This window comes from Trachinotus anak, unplaced genomic scaffold (assembly GCF_046630095.1).
Source record: "Trachinotus anak isolate AG129_WGS33_773 ecotype Australia unplaced genomic scaffold, CSIRO_AGI_Tana_v1 ptg000016l, whole genome shotgun sequence".
NCBI lineage: Eukaryota > Metazoa > Chordata > Actinopteri > Carangiformes > Carangidae > Trachinotus > Trachinotus anak.
The window spans coordinates 2,450,534-2,466,149 of NW_027273867.1; the positions used below are offsets into that span (position 1 = coordinate 2,450,534).

The window sequence follows — 15,616 nt, forward strand, 5'->3', positions numbered from 1 at the left end:
TGTTTTGGCTCCCGTTTTTTGGACAACTGTGGCGACACCTGTTTTAAATGATTTTGTATACATTTTTCCTCATTGGTTGCCTTAATGTGTGCCAAGGGCAACATTTATTTAGGTTATATTTTGTTTGTTAGGAATTAATTTAGTTATTTGTATTTCTTTGGATTTGGTTTTTTGTTTTGTTATTTCATTTAAATATTTGTTTGTCCACACCAGTCTGTGTGGCACATGGCATGTTTTTATTAATGCTTCTCTTTGTCATTGGTCAGGTGCTGTGGGCTGAAGGCGGCAGTCCAATCCCTAGTGGCGGTCTTTTCTTCATGATTTCCTTTTGCTGTGTGTGAGTGTGCAGTGTCACGGGTGGTGTGTTTCAGGACCCCATTCCCCTTTTTGGTTTCCCCTTGCCGCATGGTAAACCCCAGCCCTGTCCTCATCCTCAGAGAGAGAGAGAGACTTTACTAAACAGGACAGTTTGAAGCCTGATCTTAAAGGTAGAGAGGGGGTCTGCCTCCCGAACCCACACTGGGAGCTGGTTCCACAGGAGAGGAGCCTGATAGCTGAAGGCTCTGCCCCCATTCTGCTCTTACAAACTCTGGGAACCACAAGTTGACCTGCATTTAGAGAGCAAAGTGTCCTATTGGGAAAATAGGGAACTATAAGCTCTCCAAGGTACGATGGTGCCTGACCATTAATGGCTTTGTAGGTGAGGAGGAGGATTTTAAATTCTATCCTGGATTTTACATTCTATCCTGGTATGTAATCTGAAACTAGTCTGAGTGGTGGGGGCAGACAACCATGAGCCGGTAATTCTAGTTCAAAGCTTGAAACTGATCTTAAGATGCTGGTCATAACAGAAAGCCATTGTGATGTAATCAATGCTATCAACTAGATCTCAGCCTGTAGGCTTCCATTCTTAACTTAGTGCATCCTCTTCTCTATGTGCTGGACATGTTCAAGATAGTTTATCCTCTCCATCTCACTAAGGAGCAACTGGCAATGGTATACCCAAACACTGATCCCACCTGTGATCAGGGAGAATCTGGCTGTTAGAGGGAGCCAGGTGATGACTTCAGGGTTGGTCTACAAAATAAGTCATCCCTGCAGCTGTGTACACAGTTAAGTGGGGAATGTTGATAAAATTTCAGATCAAATATATTATTGAGAAATCATCAAGCTCTATAGATGTAATTTCAGAACATCTCACGCACAAAGATCCAAAGTCCAAGGTTTTGTTCAAAAGAAATAAATTAAGCTCAAACTAAGGGAATCACACATAATGACCTTTAATTTTGTCATTTTGATGAGGATTCATCATTAAACACCAACATGTATGAAATGCACTTGAATCTCAGGTATGTTTTATAATCTTTAATTGTATCTTAGTTGTAGTGAACTGGATGTTATGTTAATAAATTAGGTAAATCATTTACATTGTCTCATTGCATAGTTAGAATAAGTTGAAGATGTTTCAGTGCGGTACACAGGAAGGTTAACGATACTGCGTTAGTCTACCTTGCTGCACCAGTCAGCCAGCCGAAAGTGTGTCTCTCCCAGTGCGAGCCACAAAGACTATATTTGCAGTAGGGGGGTAAATGAGCAGCCCCTCTTCAAGTGGTACAATCTCGGTGAGCCTTGAATTGTAGTTGGTCAGCTAATGAGCCAATAACAGTTCTGAACTCTCCGTCGGGCTCATACAGAATAATCATCGTGTGTGTTCACTGTTCTCAGAAGAAAGGTGGAGCAGAGGAGGCTGGAATTAAAAAGATAAAGAACTGGAGGAGGAAGCAGAGAAATGTTCAATATTCAACATCCAGTAAAGACCCAGCAGGTGAAATGCTAAGCAGGGGCGTTGGAGCTAGCTGCTAGCTCAGGTGATATAAAATTTAACTAGTATAGCTAGCTGCTCGTTTTGTGCAGCAGACTGTGCTTGTGTTAACTGTTTCACTTTGTGTGTTATTAACATCTAGCTAATGCTAACATGCTAGCTGACGTGTATGTGTTGTTCCTGTTCTTGTTCTGCAGCCTCAGAACTGAGTCGGCCCAGTGATGAAGAGGAGACAGTAGGAGGAGGAGGAGGCAGCAGGGAAACACAGCTGCAGGTGTGAACACTGGCCCTGCAGTGTTGTGAGTGCAAAGGATAGGAGGCAGTTTCTAGAGGTGAGTTGTATTATTGCAGAAAATGACAGGTGGATTACGATTGCAACATGTAGAAATATCGGACAAGATATAATGTTTATTATTTCAGCCCCATGCGCCCCTCGGCCTGCTGGAACTCATAATTTCCCTCTAAAATGAGGTGTCCCAGAACACCCCTGCAGACATATGATCTTCAGCCACTGGTGTCAGTGGGGTATGAAAGTCAGCATAGAGAGGCTTGAGCTTTTCTTGAGTTACAGCAGGAAGTCTGAGATGTTGTGTTTCCCCTCAAGGACACATGAAGTATCTCAGTATATCTGCTTTAAAGGCTCTCATGGTGGTGCGACTGTAAATTTGAATTGATAGCAGAGTCTGTTTGTTACCACCTTTGACAGGTTGATTTCCACACTGTGGTGAAATGAATAAGAACAAATGCCTGAGGGCGATATTGGAAAAACACATTATGAAATCAACACCGTGAAACACCCACGTGTGCTGTGGAAACGCATCAGCAGTAACATGCACATGCTTCGTGGGCAATGAGCTGAAACACTGATCAACAGGGTGAAAACACAAACTTCAGACAATGTGGAAACAATTATCCTGCTCTCGCTTGATTCGGGAGATGCCACTGTTTCACTAATCCCCGCTCGCCAAATGCTAATGTGTTGGGTATATTAGCAAATGGACAGCAACATTCACATGCTAGTGCAAATGGTCCTGGCTGCATCTTGAATCAATAGAGCCATTCATTACAGGAGCCTCCTTCCCAGCTTGGCTGTGTTTTGGTTGGCAGTGTGGCGAATGCTCGACAGATCAGCTGAGCAGGCGTCTCGCACACTGAAAATGAAAATGATGAGTTTTCACATCTGCACCCTCCTGCCCTCCTGCAGCCACACAATCCTCCACCTTCCTGTGCTTTTGCTGCAGAGGGCAGGAGGTCCTGCCTGCTCACTTTACGAGCTGGTGTAAACCCAGAAGCCATCTTGTAAATGACCAATTAAATGAGAAGAGATCGCGAGGGACTGCATACCTGCCCAGGAGGAACCATAAAATCTAATAAGAAGGGAAAAATTTGGAGCCCGCAGGAGGCTCTGCTGAGAATAATTGCAGCTGGGGAATTCCCCACTGCCACCCCCACCCCTGTTCAGGACAGCTTCAAAATATCAGGCTGGCGCTGTGGAGTGGGAGAGGGAAAAATCCATTTCTCACATTTTCATTCATCAGGTGATGAAGTGAATGTGGGCCTCTCCAGTCCCAACTGGATGTTTTCAGCCTGAGGAATATGGATGGAATGCAAAGTCTCCTTCAGGGTGAGGGATGGGGTCGCAGGAGCGAGCACGGCGAGATGATGATATGCTGCATACATATGCAACCAGGTGTTGTTACCTTGACAGCATGAATAAGTGAGACGACAGCAGGAAAACAGGAGCTGCTTTTGCTTTGCTTTATATTTGCAACAAAGGTAATTTTGTTAAATGTGGCGGTCGACACAGCCGCTGATTGTTCTGTCAGCCGCTCATATTGCTTGGTATACATATGAACACAAAGGGTCACACATGGCATACAGAACAGGCAGCACACACAGAAAGAAAACCAGAGAGACTGTTGATTCAAACAAGGAGGGAGCGCCTCTGCACCGGGTTGGGGGGGTGGGGCAGGAACAGGGGGCCCATGAGACTCTGATTTATACTCTCTTTCCTCTATGACACACACCCAGCTGTATGCAGTAACACTGATCACCACACTAAATCTAACTGGAGCTGCGGGCTCGCCTCGTCTGCACAATCCATTCTGTCCATTTGATCAAAGGTTGGGGAGGGCGGGGGCGGGGGTGGATGTGAGTGGGCAGGGCCTCCTCATAAATAGTGGGTGCATTCTGAGAAGAGAGGATCAACAGGAGACGAGCAGGAGGACGCACCCTGCTTTCATTGCAAGCTGATATCTGAGACAACCAGGAGCAGGACGACAAGGAATTCTCCCTCATTATTAAAGATGATTCGCTTTGTCTTATTTTCATTGATTCAGCCATCGATTTTATCGGTGACAGAAACACTGTGATCACCAAGTTGACTGGTAGCTGAGACCTGGGAACAATGACGTTGCTGAAAAGAGAAACATGAGCAGTCAGAGGATCCAATGATTACAGTAACATTGACCTATGCTTCCAAATATGTTTGGTGGTAACACTTTAAACACAGTCTGTAACTTCTAACAAAGGATGGCGCTGGGTGACGTCAGATCATGGGAGTTGTAGTCTTCTCCTGGTCTGGATCCTTCAGTGTCAGTGGTTCAGGAGGTTTTGACCTGGAGCTGAATTCTCCGCAAAGGTCTCCTCCTCTCCACAACAAACAGAACGGCTGATCAGAATCAGTAAAAACACTGAATCAAACTGTTTCACATTTGAAAGTCAGTGATTGGTCGACTCTCTTCAGTGACACTGGACGTCTGTGATTGGCTGGTGCTGAGCTGTCTGACATTTCCTCAGCTTGTCATCTCATCTATCATCAGTGTGGTAGTATCTGCAGTAGATTCAGGTTAGAGAAGCAGCAGGAGGTGAGTGATGAGCTGAGCAGAAAAACACATTTTAGCCAAAAGCTAATATCATTTATAAGCAGTATATAAACATTTAATAAACTGTTGCATTGTAACTACACTAGTGTAGTTGTACACAGCAACAACATTTAAGTGCTTATAAATGTACAGTATTTGTCAGCAATTGTAATTTCTATGAAGACGAATGTTATATTTGTATAGTGTTACCACCAAACCTCTTTGGAAGCTTACATGTATCCCTGCAAGAGCAACGTAAACATAAAGGTCACAGAGTTGCTGGTATTTGTTGAGCAGCCAAAGTTTCAACATGTGACAACACATGTTCATTGGGTTAGCGTGAGGTGAGACAGTGTTGTCACTGATCAAGAGGCGTCTCTCTCTGATGACTGGAACATTATATCTTTTATCAGCTCTTCCATCAGAGCCACTGAAAACGATGCAGTTGACATGTTCTCTGTTCATTTGTGTGTTCAACTTTTTCCTGTCTGTCCATTTTCACAAAAAAAAACATTTAACCACCGAACTAAGGTCATTACATGGATGACACAGACCTGACCATGCTACCGTTTGTGGACCTTGTCCAAGAGAACCAGGAGCTGGTGTAGGTAGAAGATTTGCCTCGTGCTGTGCTGTATCACTGCCGTGGCTCTGCGCTACACATGATTCTCATTTCTGTGTTCTTTCAGGGCGGTGGGAGGATGTTTTATTTACTCACTCATTACTCACATCTGGTTTCTGTTTTGACCCTTAACGATGAGGAGAATATGCTGGTGTTCGCAGAGCAACACAGAGCTAAAACGTGGTTAATGTTACATACAAAAACTAACTACATAAAAAAAAAATAACTGCAATTTAGGCTCACATGTGGTTTGTGAAGGTTACTTGGCCATGTGCTGTTGTGCTGTGCTTATATGGGTGTGTATGTGTGTGTGTGTGGATAAGGGCCCTTATACCCTTATTACACCAAAATTAAAGATACAGATATGAATGTGTTTTTAAATGTGAGTAAACCTCCTAAAAAAAAAAAAGCCAATTTGCTCCTTTCACACTACCCAACCGAGTTTGCCTTTCTGTTCAGACCGAGGACACACACAAGTGCAGATAGCAATGTCATAACATGCAGTTACACAGCGCACACACAGACACAGGGGAGAAAGAGTGAGCTGCTAGCTGCTGTGCAGACTCTCGTCCCCCGGTTGGAGCTCCTGTCAGTGCGGAGCCTCATTTCATGATAGTGTGTTTTTAAAACTTATTTCAGGGATGCAGCTCACTTTTTCATCTCTGAGCACAGTGTGGCTGTGATGTTTCCGATGTAACAGCCCCGTGCTTGACAGGTGACAGGTCTGTTCATAGTGTTTGTGCTCTGGAAGACATTACAGCAGGAAAAAGGGTGAAAATTAGCAGGTTCACCTGGGTGTTGTTCAAGTCATTTGACCCGGGAGTGAATGCAGATTGTATCTTTATCATTGCCAAAAAAAGCTACATGATAGCAGGTCATTGTGGGTTTTTGGACCAGTGGAAAGGCAAACCATACAATTACTACTCTGTGTCCACTACAGGCATCCAACACAGTAGAGACAGACAAGGTCGTCATGTTCCCAGGCCTCAACAATGAAGTCAGTTATTACATTATAACAACTGATTCTGCAGGAGTAATGGCCAAATGTAAGAAAATAAGACCCAGATTATCATAAACCAGAATTACTGTTTAACTATCATTACGTCTTATACACATAAAACCAACAATGACATAACTCTGCATAAGTATTAAGATGTAACATACTGTACATCACTGCCATGCATTGCATTTGGAGTATGGGACATCAGATGAGGAAAAAGACCCATTTCATAGAGCTGTCAGCACATCATGGGCTCAGGGGTCCAGGTAGTTTGGTTCAAAAGTGATTGCACAGTGAAAACAATTTCTGTCTCTTCTTCATTGGGTTGTGCTTGCTGCATCCTGGAAACAGGCGAACATATTTTTGGCACTGAGATACAAGTTAATTTCTTGCATTGCTGCCAACCCAAACTGAAGTAAACAGCCTGTCAAATTGCTTTGCCCATCTCTGACAGTGTAGGATCTGTATATTGTTCTTCTCCTTCAATGATACAAACATCTACCACATCCAGCCAAGCAAAGACCGTAAGCTCCATGCATCAATATTCCCCTGAAGCTTGAGAACAGGCTCAAGTTTTGGAAGATCCTTGTGAGAAATACTGTACTCCAAGTGATGTAGGGATCAGTTTCTCTCATCCTCACACAGAATTTAAAACCAAAAATATAGTGCAGTTTTTAAATCCAGGGGAAAAATATCATTTCTGTGAAGCTACAACAGCCATCACTGGAAAGGCCCAGAGCCAAAGCTCTTATCCCACTGAGAAGACTGCTGCTCTAACTGGTCCAGCAGTTTGTCCACTGAGTCCTCTTTGTTCTCTAGTTTCAGGTATCGTCTGCCATTGCCCAGGTCTAGCCGAGGCCAGCTTCGGTGAGTCTGCTCCTCTGCAGCATCCACAACCTGCCCCAGGATGTTCACACAAACCTGTGAACCTGCCTCTCTCCTCGTGACTGCTATCTGATTTATTTGATTCTCCTCTGCAGATGTGTGGAGTCCTTCCTCCAGGCACATGCCAGTTCGGGATATGTAAGGGTTAGTCCTGTAGCTCATACTGTGGCAGCGCCTCGGCTGGGCAGCTGGGCTATCCACCTCGTCCACCCCCAGGGTGGACATGGAGCTGGCCGACACCAGGCAGTTGTTGAGCTTGACATGTGGGGTGGCCTGCAGGTTGAAGCCGGCACTGCATCTGTGCTCATTACCAGACTGAGTGTTAAAGTCTGTCTGACTGGAATTGCATGAGTTGGAGTGGGAGGAGTGGAGGGAAGGTGGCAGCTCTGATTCCTGGTGGTGGATAGCTTCTGTCTGGAGCACAGCTTGTTGGTAGGTGCCCTCCACACTGTCCTCGTGGTCTCTGGAGTGTCTGGTCTGGAGTAGGGGCTCAGAGCTGGCCAGTTGCTGCAGACAGAGGATGTTGAGATGGGCGGCTGGTAAACTGCTCACCCACTGGTAGTGTTTGGCCATCGAGTTGGCTGCCGCTATTTCCTTAAGGTCTGCCGAGGGCACGGCCGCAGACACAGAGCAGATAACACTGCGCATCTGAGCCAGCAGCATCTGAGTTTCTCTGTCCCTGTTCTCATACAGCACTGTGTTGGCACATATGAGGATGAAGAGTCCCACCCCCATGATAACAGGCCCCAGCAGCTTCATTCGTTCACTGTGGATGAGGCTGGCTGTGGACAAGAGGTCCTTAGCTCCCAGACTCCAACCAGAAGTCTGTGACTCAGAGATACTGTCCCCCTCTGCCACTCCTAGGATGGATGATCTTGATATCCGGTATGGCCAGTAACCCGCCACAGCCAGAGCAGTGCCAACAACCACTACAATCACCCCCAGCACCAGGAAGGCTCCAGGCATGGAGCGGATGCGAAGCTTGCCTCGGATCACCCCATCCTTCTTCTTTCTGCCTCTTAAGGTGAAGCGAGACTTCCGTTGGCAGGAAGGTGAAGTTGGTTTAATGCCTCGGGCCTTCTGGGTCTTCATAGCTCAGGTCAGTCCAGAGCTATTGCTCCTGGTCACACCCTGTCAGAAGACTTAAGGAGTGAGGGAATATCAAGAGTTAATGCAGAAATAAAAGCGTATATACATGTTGCACCCACACAAGTCAAATGCATCTTTATCTACAGCTGAACAATACATCAGTCAGCATATCTCTTTTCATCTTCAGCTTGAATACAAGTATGATTGTGCATTTTTTCATTTATTTTAACCATAGTAAAGTATTTCTCTTTGAATGTACTTATTGCTTGGGAATTATAAAGAAATTTAAATACAATTTGAAAATTTCTGAGTGGTGCCCACTAGTGGTGGCATCCAGCAATATACACCACTACCCCACCATCTTGCAAATCAGACGTGGGGACACAGAATTAATGGGCTGCAAGCAATAAGTAAACAAAAAGCAATGCCATCAAGATCATCTAAAATACGCTCTCAACACATATAGTCTTCACAGAGCAGCTTTCAAGGACCAGTTTGAGGATTTAGGGGGATCTATTGGCAGAAATTGAATATTCATAATTGTGTTTTCATCAGTGTACAATCACCAGAAACTCAGAACCTTTGTGTTTTCATTAGCTTAGAGTGAGCCCTTCATATCTATAAAAGCCGTGTCCCAATTCAGGGGCCTCATCCTTCGGAAGTTGCACTTTAATTGCGTGACATCCTTCGGGTGGATCCCTCATGGCCCAACCTAGATGGGACTAAATCCTGTACACTGGTCCTTTAATACCTGAACGTGTATTTCGACAAATGTTTGCAATAGGGCAGTAATATAACAGTCTGCATCAAGGAAATCTTTCAAGGACCCATCTGCTGTAAAATAAAATGTTTGGTTAACAGTGCATCCCGAGCAAGATTTCCTCTATACTGCTGAGATGTCTCATCCAGTGTTGGCGATTCATGCATTACTGAATGACCTGTTAAAACACATGATTATCTGAGGCAGTAACAATTAGTGTAAGGGAAATACAACTCAGGCATTTTAGTCTTATCAGTTCATCAGAGCGGGACGTGTCATGTGTTTCTACATCTGTTAAATACAGAAAATGAGAGGTGTGGGTTGGAGGCATTATGGTTGTTTAAAAGTATCTAATAGTAGAGGTATCATCTACTACTTCAGAGGAATCCAGCCCCAACTGTCTCTCAATGGCTTAAAGGACCAGTGTGTACAATTTAGTGGCACCTAGGGATGAGGTCGCAGATTGCAACCCACTGATTACCCCTCCCCCCACCCCTCCCTTTCCAAGCATGTAGAAGATGCTACTGTGGCTTTCAGGTAAGATAAAAATGCGAAAGGTCCTCTCTAGAGGCAGTGTTTGGTTTGTCCATTCTGGGCTACCGTAGAAAGATGGTGGTGCAACATGGCGGGCTGAGCAGAGCACCTGCTCCCTATTGAGATATGACAGGCCCATCCTGAGCAGCCAAAAACACAACAAATTTTAGTTTCAGGTGATTATACAATGACAAAAACACAATTACAAATATTACATTTCTGCCAGTAGATTCCCCTAAATCCTACACACTGGTCCTTTAATATTGTCATGTTTTTTCTAAAAGTGAAAAAATATGAGAAAATCTTTGGGGAATGGAGACCTTTTACAACATACTTCAACTCACCAACGGTCTTACCACAGGACTAACCCCCCTGTTTTTTTAATCTTATTTCTCCTTTTCTTTCTGTCTTTGATTCTCTTTCCTCTTGTTTTATCGTGTCTCTACTGACAGGGAGAGTTTGTGTGCTGGGTATGACTTAACATTGTTCCAGATATTGTGAGGGTGGACGGTTACTGTGAGGATAGTGAAAAACAAATTGCGGGGGGATATCAATGTCTGTTAAATCTGTTACCTCCATGCTTTCCTTCAGTTTGTGATTGAGAGAAGCAACCATGATGAGAAGAAGGTTTGTACTGGCTAGATGGCGCTTCTCAACTTACAACAACAACAACATTGTCTACCAGTCACAGTTCTTGTGATCTCAGTGTTGTATCTCAGCAGCTATCCTCTCCCCTTGGGACCTACCAAATTCTTGAAAAAGTACACGTCATGCTGCATCAGGGTGGCATCCCAGGCAGCGCTTCACAGCTTCTGAGCAGAGCAACAATCTGACATAGAAGCATGCGTCTGGCTTTTTACAGTAGGACTTTGTGTCAAATACTTTTCCTGTGAAATGTGTTTTATCTGTCGTCACGACAGGTTAGACATTACATACAGATGCCTGGAATCCAGACATGTTTAGCTCGGTCTTCACATACTTTGGTCACCCATTAGTCAGTGGTTGTTTGCCACATGGTCTATTTTCAATGTGAGTCACCACTGAGAATAATTAGAGTGAAACTCCTCAAGCCGTTCCAAACCTTCCATGTCTATGGGCAGCTTGTAAATTCAGTGAGGTACAAACCTCAGAGAGACTCTTGCACATGTGCTGTTCCTCCTGAGCCCTCACATGGTCATGAACAAAGGCGAGTGAAATGGTAAAACAACTTCTAACACTCCTGAGAATTTTACACTGTGTGAAATGTTCTCACCATGTTGACCGTCAGACACCTCACAGCTAAGTCATTTCTACTCCATATTGTGTACAGATGGGGCTGGGCCTCATCACACTTCCTCAGAGCTCTTAGATATGGCTTTAGATTTGATGGACAACAACTCTGCACACACATATACAGCCCACAGCCCACAGTATTCAGAAACAGACCCTTAAAATGAGCCGTCAGGACTTCTGGAACTTTGTGATGTCACAACAAAGCAGTCACCGCCCTCAGCCACGCCTCAAGCCCAGCCCACCTGGACCCACCATACAACCTTGAAGGATTTGGTTTCTCTGAGTGGTTATCTAATATCTGCTATATTTTTATTGAATCACTCAGAAAACAGTCAGCCAATCAGAAGAGCTGCAAAGAGTCTCTCTTCTGATTGGCTGACTGACCTCCAGAGAGAAGTCTGAGAGAAGAGATGTAAAACTACACTAAGATGTTTTTTGGTTCTTAAAACCACAAACATATCTTCTGATGGAGATCAACAGTTCAGATAAAACACAGGAGAAGTTAAAATATGGGACCTTCAATCAATTAGTTAACAGTAATCAGTATTTTTATATTCAAAATTAATCAGGATTCGTGGAGTGACAAACACTCTACTTTTTAGCCTCTTTCAGCTCGTTGTTTTGGTTTTACAGTGACAATGTTAATGCTCAGCAGCTCAGTGGTACAGCGGTTTGCACCTTCCCCTCACAGCCAGAAGGTTCTGGATGCATGTTTACCTCCAGGTGCTCTGTTCTCCTGCCACACTGCGACTCTAAATGAATGGGAGTGTGAGTGTCGGTCTGTGCCAGCCTGTGATTGTCTGGCAAATGTCAGCCAGCACTGGCTCCAGCCAAAAGAATCTACTAATGCAGTTTTAAGTTAAACAAGCTTAAGAAGTGAGCATCCGATGACAGTACTTAACATGTCGGACACATACTTCCTACATTCACTTACTCTGGGGGTATTGAGTTCGTACACAGCCATAACTATCTATGGGAGATTCTGATTTTGGAAAACCTATGTGCACATATTGAATATCTCCAGACATTAAGAGTGGCTTTCATTTGTAAAGTCCTGGTGCAGAGAATATGCAATGGTTGAGAACAATAAAGAGGGACGTGCAGTAGTTTCTCAGCTCTGTGTTTGGGACAGTGTAAGAGTTTTAAACCTCATCTCAGGACTAGATCATATCCCCTGGTGATGTGATGACAACTGCGCAAACTCCATCTTCTGATGAAGACCATGAGATTCAGTTAAACTTTCTAAAAAAAACTAAACTAGAATGTCAAGCTAAAGAATGACCTTTCATGTTTGAATTAAATAAGTTTAAAACCCAACAGGATTCCAGCTGAATTGTGTCTTGGTACAAATTACATTCACGTGTTCTTAAGTTTATTAGAGCTGAAACAATTTGTTTTGTGAATTAGTTAATTACCAAAAAGTAATTTTTTTTATTACTTTGTCAAAAATTCAATGGTTCCAGCTTCTCAAATGTGAAGACCTGTCTTTTCTCTATGTCCTCTAGTAAACTGAACATCTGTGGTCAGAAAGTCCAAACAAAACTCCAAGGTGAACATATCACCTTGGGCTCTGGGAAATTATGACACAGTATTTAAAAAAATACATATATTGGATGAGTAATCACAAATGAAAGATTCATTGTTGTTGCAGCTGCAGCTCTGAATCTCACACTGTAGACAAAGGTTGTGATCAGCTGATATTAATTTTAAACAATGATGCTTGTAACATTCCATGACATGTTGCTTTGTTTTTGAATTGGACATCTGAGCTGAAAGGCTCACACTCACTGTAACCAGCCCCAGTCACCAGTATTTCATCTCCTTTTGGATTATGACTGCAGTAACATAAACATGTCCACTGGAGAAATGATGAACTGATTCACAGTGGACTGGATTCACCAGCTCAGACACAAGTTTCTGTTTGGAGACTGCAGCCGAGTGTAAGCACACATCTAATCCCGAAGGTGCTCAGACATCCAGGCTACTGTGATGTCTGTGAATCGGACAGTGGTGTCCGCCGGGACGCACTTTGATTTCAGCTGCACTGAGGTGCAGCCGAGCACAGGCAGCGTGCATCCACTGTGCCACAGAGCCACCATCCTGTTCATCCGCTGCTCTCCAGCCAGCAGCAGAGGAATCTGGAGCGGAGCCGATTCACTCCTGAAGCCACAAGTTGCGCTTCATGGTGGGAGCAGCCAGTGTATGGAGACGACGCCGTGTGACGACCGCACAGCAGGGTGTGGGAGACTGGAGCCGTGCGCGTCAGGCTCTGCGATGCAAGGGCAACACGACCCAACCGCGGTTACAGTGAATGAAGCTGGGCAGAGGGGAAAACCCGCATATGGCTTCTTCAATCGACAGGAGAAAAAAAGCGATTTATCTTTACCTTAGCGACGGACAGCCGCTGACCGCCGTGCCGTGCCGCGCCGGGTTATCCCCCCTAAAATTGTGTTGTCTGTGCGGCGGTTAGAGACTGACAGGAGAGTGTCTGCCCGGCCGCGCTGCTGCATTCCTCACCGACAAACACACACCGCACGCAGTCCACGGCAGCAGCTGCTCTGCCTGCAGCTCTACCTGCTGGTTCACAGAGTCCAGCGGCCGCTCACTTCTGGAAACTTGCCTGTATTTCTCGGATCCTGTTGCAGCTTGTTCATAGTTTTCGGACACACAACATCCTGATCACGAAAGGATGAACAGTCTCCAGACTGTGCACAACTCAGCTGTTGACCCCCGCTAACCCAGCACGCCCGGCGGAGGAGGACTCGGCTACGTCTTCACCAACTCCTCGGGATAGTGAGGGCCGGCGGAGCCCTGCCCAGCCCCGCTCTGTGGCCCGCCTGCAGCCGCTTCCATGGACCAGCGCAGTCAAGTGAGCAGCAACTCCCACCTCCGCCTCACAGCGCGCCCTGCTTTTCAAAATAAAAGTACTCACGGGGACACAAAGCCAGCATCATGATGATAACGGAGGGTCTCCATTTCTCAGGCGAGTCTGAAATATTTTGATTCAAGTGGTGGGGGTGGAAACTGAAAGTACATTGAAACACAGAGCTACAGCCCCAGTCATATAATACCAGAGTCAGAGGGAACAGGCGCGGCTACTTGTCTCCACCTAGTGGAAGAGAAGGGAGAAGACATTAAACTATTGTTTTTAAAGGTCCCATTTTAGACTTCTGTGTTTTATCTGAAGTGTTGATCTCCATCAGAAGATGTATTTGTGGTTTCAGGAACCAAAAACCATCTCAGTGTAGTTTTATCTCCTCTCTCAGGCTTCTCTCTGGAGCTCTAGCAACAGCAGGTCAGTCAGCCAATCAGAGGAGAGGATCCCTACCCTCTTCTGATTCTTCTCTTCTATTGCTGTCCACGCCTGATGGCAATTTGGTTTGATTTAATTTCAGCTGGTGTACTAAATACTACGATTAACAGAACACAACATTTAACCACACAACAAAACAACAACAAACCTATAAACCCTGAGACAACAGCAATATAAAAACCCACACCTGTGAACTCCTGCTAAACATTCACACTTAGATTTATGGGTAAATCTAGATCGAGACACTATATCTGGTTATCTGGAGCTGGATCTTTTTGGATAGAGGACATAGGCTCAGATTTCAGGGGGTGTCCCCCTGAACATTTAGAACAGAACTGACATAGCATCACTCATAGATGCAACAATACCTCGACAGGGTCTGTTTTTACTCCAAAATATGAATATGAATTATGAGCTCATACAACCACTGATGCTTCTGTTGCATAGTTATCCACACGTCTTACATTGGTTGTGACAACACTCATTGGCATAACGAGTTCCCTAGCCCTTAACCTAACCTTAACCATCACAGCCTTTTGAAATTGTGAGGACCAGTTTCAAACCAAAGTCTGTCCACACAACCACAGAAAGACATGTAAACACATTCACACACGTAGACACATACTGTACGTATTTGCAACCTAATCTTGAGGTAATGTTGCCTCCCCATCAACGCTGGCTAGCTAAGATATGGGCAGACAAGCAAATCCAGCATTAGCTGCACAGCTGCTGTCCAAAGAGTCAGAGGATCAGCAGCATGTGATTTGTTGACAGCGTGGCACCTTTGACTTTGATCCTTCCTGCATTACATTCCAATTTATTTGAATTGTTTTCTTTTTCATAAATAAAAATGTTTTCAACATAAACTGATGTTGAAAAGGCACAAATTGGTTCATAAAATGTTAGATGCAAAAAATTTCCTGGGGAGGACCCAGAGATCTCCCACGTGTCACTGTTTCCTTGGAGTCTTGAAATGATTCATCATATGGACACAACCATACACACTGTCAGCCTTGTCTGTCCTCCTGTCTCTTCTGGAAGAGCCTCATGGTGCACTCAGGAGCAGTCATGTGAAGAATGGAAAAAAAGAGAGAAGTTCAAACCTGGGCCACTGTAACACCTCCACACACCTGGAGAGACCTACGTGCCAGTTTCCAAACAACACAAGGAAAGGATGTGAGGAGAGAGGAGTCAAGGCAACACATTTTTAGAGAAATGAGACGTCCTTTCCTCTGAACCGTCATCTGTCCCCAGTCAGTGCAGCACAGCTGGTTCAGCTGTCATTCAGCCTTAACAGCTGTCCATATAAGAAGAGGCTCACAGGTACCAGCAGCAGCACAGCAGTAGGGTTATTCCAGGCTCTGCCTGTTTTAAAAAAACTGCATTCTGTATTTATACTGCGCTCAGTGTATGCACTTCACTGCTCAGACACTGAACCAAACATTTCCACGATAA

The 15,616-nt window shown here is 44.7% G+C and overlaps 1 protein-coding gene across 2 annotated transcripts; it reads right to left on the bottom strand.

Moving 5' to 3' along the window:
• Positions 1-469: 469 nt before the first annotated feature.
• Positions 470-13,883, bottom strand: tmem200b (transmembrane protein 200B). 2 transcript variants are annotated; one of them, XR_011693946.1, is made up of 3 exons: positions 13,235-13,883; positions 6,125-8,335; positions 470-5,737 (listed from the first exon to the last, which is right to left on the bottom strand). XR_011693946.1 is itself a non-coding variant. In XM_071500713.1 (2 exons), exon 2 carries the CDS (start codon positions 8,283-8,285, stop codon positions 7,029-7,031), a length of 1,257 nt encoding a protein of 418 aa, XP_071356814.1. In that variant the 5' UTR covers positions 8,286-8,335; positions 13,235-13,883; the 3' UTR covers positions 470-7,028. The 2 variants fall into 2 exon arrangements, 1 of the variants encoding a protein (XP_071356814.1); XM_071500713.1 differs by having other exon boundaries at positions 470-8,335.
• Between the last annotated feature and the right edge of the window lie 1,733 nt (positions 13,884-15,616).